Here is a 7563-nt window from a genome sequence, read left to right as displayed (position 1 = left end):
GTCCTAGAACGCAACCAAAAGAATTATCTGTTACCGAGAGGTATAAAAACAAAAGCCTACCAGGCTCTGGGGGGACCAGTACCGGAGGATTTGCTAAATATTCCTTGATCTTGTCAAAAGCATTTTGACACTCACTTGTCCATTTAATAGCAGCATCTTTTTTCAATAACTTGAATATAGGTTCGCATGTAGTAGTGAGTTGAGCGATGAATCGGCTGATATAGTTTAACCTTCCCAGAAAACTCATGACTTCAGTTCTGGTTTTTGGAGGTGGTAATTCTCGAATGGACTTTATCTTGGAGGGGTCTAATTCAATGCCTCTTCGTCTAACTATAAAACCCAAAAGTTTGCCAGATGGAACTCCAAATGCACATTTAGCCGGATTAAGCTTGAGATTGTACTTTCTCAATCTTTCGAAAAATTTTCTTAGATCACGCACATGGTCAATTTGCGTTCTAGACTTAATGATGACATCATCGACATACACCTCAACTTCTTTATGCATCATGTCATGGAATATTGTAGTCATAGCTCTCATGTAGGTTGCCCCTGCATTTTTTAGACCAAATGGCATGACCCTATAACAATATGTACCCCACGGGGTAGTGAAAACAGTTTTTTCAGCGTCTTTTTCATCCATGAGAATTTGGTGATATCCGGCGTAGCAGTCCACAAAAGATTGAATCTCGTGTTTAGCACAATTGTCAACCAAGATATGAATGTTTGGTAGTGGAAAATTGTCTTTTGGACTTGCTTTGTTTAAATCTCGATAATCAACACAAACTCTGATCTTTCCATCCTTTTTTGGTACTGGCACAACATTAGCCAACCAAGTAGTGTATTGGACGACCCTGATCACTTTTGCATTCAGTTATTTCATGATTTCCTCTTTGATTTTATCGCTCATATCTGCCTTAAATTTTCTCTGCTTTTGCTGGACAGGTGGAAAATCAGGATGTATGGGAAGTTTGTGAACTACCAAATCAGCACTTAACCCAGGCATATCATCATATGACCAAGCGAAGACATCTTTGTATTCAATTAAAACTTGAATTATGTCGTCTCGAATAGTTCGATCGACATGAATGCTTATCTTTATTTCTTTCACTTCTTCGGGAGTTCCCAAATTAAACACCTCTGTTTCACCTAAATTAGGTTTAGTCTTATTTTCAAATTGATCCAAACCCCTTTTAATTTCTTCATCAGCTTCATCTTCATCATATTCCTTAGACTTAGGATTCATTGTTATGAGATCAGACAACTTTTTAGGATCTAATTGTAAACTCCGCATGCATGTCATATTATTAAAGTTAACGTAACTGAAATGAAAATAAGATGGCAAATATTAGCAAGAGTAGGAACATAGAAGATGACTAGAACTTTATTGCATTGAATGGGAAAGGATAGAAGGGTTAACAATAAAGCGAAACAAACTAGAATGTTTGAATTACAACCCTGAGAATAATCCAAGAAAAATAAAATAAAAAAACAGCAAAACAAAACTACCATGACTCCTTTTTTGTAGGGAGAGGAGTGGCTTTCCAGTTATTAAGTTGGACATTCGGGCCGATAAACTGCACATCCATATGACTAGTGCCCTCACCCCTCTGAGTCATATTTACCTCATAAAACATTTCCTTGATACCTTGGCACATTTCATCCACATCATTTTGGATTGGTAAGTCTGGACACGGTTCACCTTGAGATTTAATGAAAGACTGAGCAATATGGGGGATCTGCTTCGACAGATTCCAAGCATTTCTTTTACGATCTTTTGCCCATTTTCTATCAAATCTAGTTGGATTGAAACCCAAACCGAATGTATCTTGATTACCCATTGGACTGATAGGATTCACAATTCCTTGCAACGACAAACCTAACCCCTTTCCGGGCTCATAGCCATTTTGTACCATTTGAGCCACCACCATGACTGAAGTAGAAGACAGACGAGGTTGGAGGATAGGATTTCCTTCTAAGAACTGATTAACCGTTATTATCTCCAAATCCTGATAGTTGAGGGATTCACAGCCTCTTTTAGCCTCAATGCATGGTATTGAAGGATCTCGGGTGATTGGGAGATCATCTTCACCATGGACAATGATTTCTTGTTTGTCATGTTCAAACTTGACCACTTGGTGTAGAGTAGATGGCACAGCTTTTGCCATGTGGATCCTTGGCCTACCCAAAAGCAGATTGTAAGACGTGTCCATGTCTATAACTTGGAAAGTGATTCCAAACTCCGCTGGTCCAATTGTAACAATTAAGTATATTTCGCCAAGAGTATCTCGTTTTGCACCATCAAATGCCCGTACACAAACATTGTTAGTACGAATTCTATCAGTGTTGATTTTTAAACTCTGCAGAGTGGAAAGAGGGCATATGTCTACACCTGATCCTCCATCAACCATGACTCTCTTCACATAGTGTTCCTCACATTTTACGGTTAAATGTAGAGCCCTATTATGTCCAGATCCTTCCAAGGGTAATTCATCATCAGTGAAAGTGATTCTATTCACCTCAAAAATTCGATTGACCATATTTTCCAAGTGACCTACCGTAATGTTTTCTGATATATGTGCCTCATTCAAAATTCTGGTCAACACTTCACGATGTTCTTTAGAATGTATGAGTAATGACAATAAAGAGATTTGAGCAGGCGTTTTCCTCAACTGATCTATAACAGAATAATCCTGAGCTTTCATCTTTTTCAGAAACTCTTCAGCATCTTCCTCAGTGACTGGTTTTTTCATCGGCATGTGATTTTCTTTGATTTGTTTGTCCCTCCTTAATTCTTCCGGAGCATAACATCTTCCGGAACGAGTCAAACCTCTTATTTCATTTGTTTCTTCGACAATCTCCTTTCCCTTGTGAGTAACGATGACTTTGTTGTAGTTCCACGGAACGGCCTTGGTGTTTGTGATAGGAAGTTGTGCTGCAATTTGTATCACAACTGGATCTTTCATACCTTTTTGATTTTGATCAAACGTTGAAAATTTACCAGGAATGTAGCATTTTGGTCCATTCAACGGTACGTCTCCTCTTTTTATAGACTCAGGGACATACAACACTAGCTTCCTCGAGTTCCCAGAATTCGAACGTGCACCTTTAACAATTATCGGTGCCCTTTGTATGGGTTCTAAAACCATACTAGACTCTTCTCTTAAAACCTTGCTTTCTACTTTTGCTCTACTTGTTTGCTCATAATCTTCAAAAATGTCAACCATCCCCACAACACGCTCATTATTATGAGCAGGGAGTGGGTTATTAGTGACATTCGGTGCTTCCTCATTGCGTACCTCGATTACCTTGTCCTCAATTAACTTCTCAATGACTCTTTTTAGGGTCCAATAATTCTCTGTGCTATGACCTGGAGCGTTGGCGTGATACTCGCATATAACAGTCGGATCAAAACCTCTTGCATTTGGATTGACAATGTACGGATTGACAGGTTCAACCAGTCTCAATTGTATCAATTTTCGTAACAAACTCGTATACGATTCCCCAATTGGGGTAAAATTTTCTTTTTGACCTTGTTCTCTCGTATAGTTTGCCCGGGGACGTGGATTATATGGCGCCTAGAAATTTTGTTGTTGTGGGCGAGAAACTTGTGGGGTAGGCCCCCGCCATTGTTGGCGCGAAGGAGGCCGAACATACGCCTGAGTATTGAGAACTGCATATTGGGACGGGTAATAATGCCGAGGAGAATTATATTGTTCTTGTTGGACTTGACAATAAGGATTGTTCATGCCTATTTGAACACCTCTTGATTCAGATGCCGCCATGGACCCTTCCTCCTTCTTTTTTCGATTGATAAAATTACCGGATCCACTTTGTATTGCTTGTGTGGTAGCTCTAATGGCTGCTTGACTCACAATCTTACCAGACTTTATGCCATTCTCTACCATTTCTCCGATCTTAATCGCTTCGGCGAAAGGCTTGCCCATTGCGGCGAGAAGATAATGAAAGTAGTCAGGTTCTTGAGCCTGGAGAAAAACATCAATTAGCTCATAGTCTTTCATCGGCGGCTTGACTCTAGCCGCCTGCTCCCTCCATCTTATGGCATATTCCCTAAAACTTTCTGATGGCTTTTTTTTCATATTAGCTAGGGAATTGCGATAGGGAACAATATCAATATTGTATTGAAATTGTTGGACAAAATCTTGTGCCATATCATCCCAAACGTGCCAATGAGAAATGTCCTGATCAATAAACCATTCTGATGCTACGCCTGTTAAACTCTCTCCAAAGTAAGCCATAAGAAGTTCTTCTTTTCCTCCGGCTCCTCTCAACTGATTACAGAATCTTCTCAAATGAGCCACTGGATCGCCATGACCATTATATTTATCAAATTTTGGAGTTTTGAACCCTAGAGGCAAGTGAACATCTGGAAACATGCACAAGTCCTTAAATGAGACACTTTTGTGTCCTCCCAGACCTTGCATATTCCTTATGTTTTGTTCCAAACTCCTCATTTTTCTTGCTATTTCTTCATGTTCCTTATTCTTAATGTTTTTCTCAACTTCAACGGGAGAACTGTATTTGTGGTGATTAGGAACATTGAAAGTTAATTTAGGGGCATGACCTTGGCCGTATTGATCTTTGAGTATAGGGTCATCATTGGATTGTTGTACCAGTGTCGGTTGAGGAATTGTATTAGTTTGGACAGTAGGCATGAAAAGTGGATTATTCATCATTGATGGTTTTAACGGGTTTACTGAGGAAGTTCCGGCAGTATTAGATGTGTTAATGTAGGGTCCAAACCCAGGTGGATAAACCGGGTCACTTGTTGAGACTTGGATGGGGAATGGCATATTCACATTCAAATATTCTCGAATTGAAGGTGGAGGAGCTTGCCCATTCATCCAAGCTTCGTACATTTCGGTCATCTGTTGTCTTAACATTTTCACCTCTTCTATAGGTACCGATTCTTGCGCAACCATTTGGGTTTGTGCGTCGTCATTTTCGGACTCTGTTCCATCTTTATGTGTCATCTTTTCTTTCCCTTTTGATCTTGTGTTATATTGATGAGATGCCAGCTCTCCTCACAAACCAACCACCTTTAAAACTCTCTAAATTCTCATATATATATATAAAAGAAACATGTGTTAGGATTCAACATATTGAGGATATGAAATTCACGTTGTATGTTATGCACCTAGATTTTCATATGTCTACAATGTGTTTTGGAAGACTTTTATGTTTCATCCCGGCTTTGGATGACTTACTTATGTCATTTGGTCTCCTACTTTACTTACTTGAATAATTTGAATGTATTTTGATCGAACCTATTAAAGGTTGCCTACGTATCATGTTTGAACATGAATCAGATCATTACGTAGTTCATTGGATAAATTTCTTTCAAAAAAAATAAAATAAATAAATACGAAATTTGTTTAACTTGAAAATACCATTCAAATCAAAATAACCAAAATAAAACATCAAAGTACTTATAAAAAAATGACGAACTAAAAAAAGGGGAAAATAATAAAACAATAAAAAATCCATCTCCGACATTTCTTGATCATCAATTGCCCCCTAAGCTAGAGTAGATCTTGAACAAAGCTTTCGGCAGATGTGGGGCTAATGCACGCGCCTCTCGACCCAGGCTCTCATCACTTCGATGGAGATGACCACCATAAACATCAATCAAGCTCTCTGTCAACTGAAGCACTTGTCCTTTCGCCTCCTCCATATTCTCGTGACAATTCTGCAACCATTCTTCGGTAGTGATAACTATATCACTCAGATGCTCTTCATGTGCTTGAAGCTCTTCAATCTGGTTATGAAATTCTTCACGCTCTTCCATCCATTGATTCTTTCGGTCGCCACTTCTGCTTGGTACAATGTAAAACGGTTTGCGATGTCCCTTTCTCGTCCCATAGAGGCTTTTAATTGATTTTGTAACCTATCTTGCGCATGTATTAAGAGGCTCTTTTCTTTCTTATATTCTTCCTCCTGTTGCTCCATAGCACCTGTGACAATGCCCAAATATTCATGTAGGGTTCGAATAGTAGATAGATGCTTCTTTTCAACCCTTTTTTCAATCAAAGTAACTCTTTCCTCGAATATTGCATCACGTCGAGCCAACTCTTCTTTAACATTTTTTAGGTCATTGTTTAGGATATCTAAAGTAGATCTATAATTTCTTTACACCTCGAGTCGGGCCTGCTTGATTCTTACTTCAATTTCCTCTCCTCGATCTATGATTTCTCGCGCAGATCCTTCGGGCATTATTTTGAGAGGGGTTTGATCAAAGAACCAATGGAGGTATAAGGGGTCAAATTCTCCTTCAACACGATCATCAACCATAGCTTTCGAACTTAAAGTTCGACTACTACCCCAAATCTTTTGAGCTTCTGATTCTCGATCTCGATTTTCAAATGCTACTTCCCACACAAAATTCCGCGTATCCACGGCTTTAGGTAAAATTTGTTTTTGTCCAAGTTGGCGTAGAACTCGGAGGGGTATGTATGGTTGGAACCCACGAAGGCCTGTCAGAACGAAGAATGGACGATAGGAAGACATAACAATTACCTCACTAGCAGGAAACCAATGATAGTTCCATGTAATTTTAGATGCCGTCAGTTTAAGAAGATAATGTCTCCATGCTTTGACACCTTTTGGCAATTTGTCTCCTAATTCTTTCATCCTTTCTGAGTGGCTCAAAATATAATTCGTCCAATCAGATTTGAAATCCGTCGCAAAACGATGGCGATATAGGTGATCTAAAAACCACATTTGCAATAAAATGCTACAACCTTCAAAAAAATCTCCCCCCTCTCTACATTTAGTCAAAGCACGATAAATATCAGCCAACATCATCGGCAATATAGTGGATTTTCTTTTCTTTATCATAACAGTGACTATCCCTGACAGACGAATATCGATTTTTTTATCCTTCCTTGGAAAAACCATAGCTCCCAAGAATGCTACCATGAATGCTTCTTGTCTATGTTTTTCCCAAGTAGGGAGGTGTTGTCCATTTTTAAGTTGCTTCCCATAGCTTGAAAATCCTTCTTTCCTTCCATATCTTGAGTACAAGAATTCCAAAGAAACCAACCCATTATCAAAACACTCACATTCCTTATGAGTATGGATGATGTGCATCTGTTCTAAAAATTTACCTCTGCTGACACTCGTAGGGGCTATCAGTGTTTTAGTTCGAAGATCCTGGCCTAAGCCTGTGAAACCACCCAATTCTTCTAATGTAGGCGTCAACTCAAAATCACTAAATCGAAACACATTATTTGTGGAGTCCCAAAATGGAATCAAAGCCTCGATCAAACCTCTGTCAGGACTAAATCTCATGATATCTGTAAGGAAACCAAGATGTTTGAATATCTCAGTCCGCCTAAATTCATGCATATCGTTCCACCAATCCATTAGTAATTGTGGGGTTTTATCTGTGATCATAAACTTTGGGGGATCATTGACCATTTCGACTCGTTCATCCCTTGGTCTTTTATCACACCACATAGATCTCATGATTACCTGGTCGAAAAAAAAATCGGAATTTTTTAAAATCAACTTTACTTGTGAAAATTTTATGATTCGAAATTATTT

General features: G+C 38.9%; 1 protein-coding gene across 1 annotated transcript; it reads right to left on the bottom strand.

Moving 5' to 3' along the window:
- Positions 1–871: 871 nt before the first annotated feature.
- On the bottom strand, positions 872–4991 carry LOC138337188 (uncharacterized). Its single transcript, XM_069286819.1, has 3 exons — positions 3655–4991; positions 1507–3459; positions 872–1319 (listed from the first exon to the last, which is right to left on the bottom strand). The coding sequence occupies exons 1-3, from the start codon at positions 4989–4991 to the stop codon at positions 872–874; spliced, it is 3738 nt and encodes a 1245-aa protein (XP_069142920.1).
- Between the last annotated feature and the right edge of the window lie 2572 nt (positions 4992–7563).

The sequence above is a fragment of the Solanum lycopersicum genome, chromosome 7, assembly GCF_036512215.1.
Source record: "Solanum lycopersicum chromosome 7, SLM_r2.1".
NCBI classification, from domain to species: domain Eukaryota; kingdom Viridiplantae; phylum Streptophyta; class Magnoliopsida; order Solanales; family Solanaceae; genus Solanum; species Solanum lycopersicum.
The sequence above is the reverse complement of the archived record's forward strand: the minus strand, read 5'-3'. Positions and strand labels throughout refer to the sequence as shown.

Coding starts and splice junctions, on each gene's coding strand:
- LOC138337188 (XM_069286819.1), bottom strand. CDS start 4,991: ATGACACATAAAGATGGAACAGAGTCCGAAAATGACGACGCACAAACC. Junction 3,460..3,654: donor GCAGTTCTCAATACTCAGGC/GTATGTTCGGCC, acceptor GATACAATTGAG/ACTGGTTGAACCTGTCAATC. Junction 1,320..1,506: donor CCTACAAAAAAGGAGTCATG/GTAGTTTTGTTT, acceptor TTTTCATTTCAG/TTACGTTAACTTTAATAATA.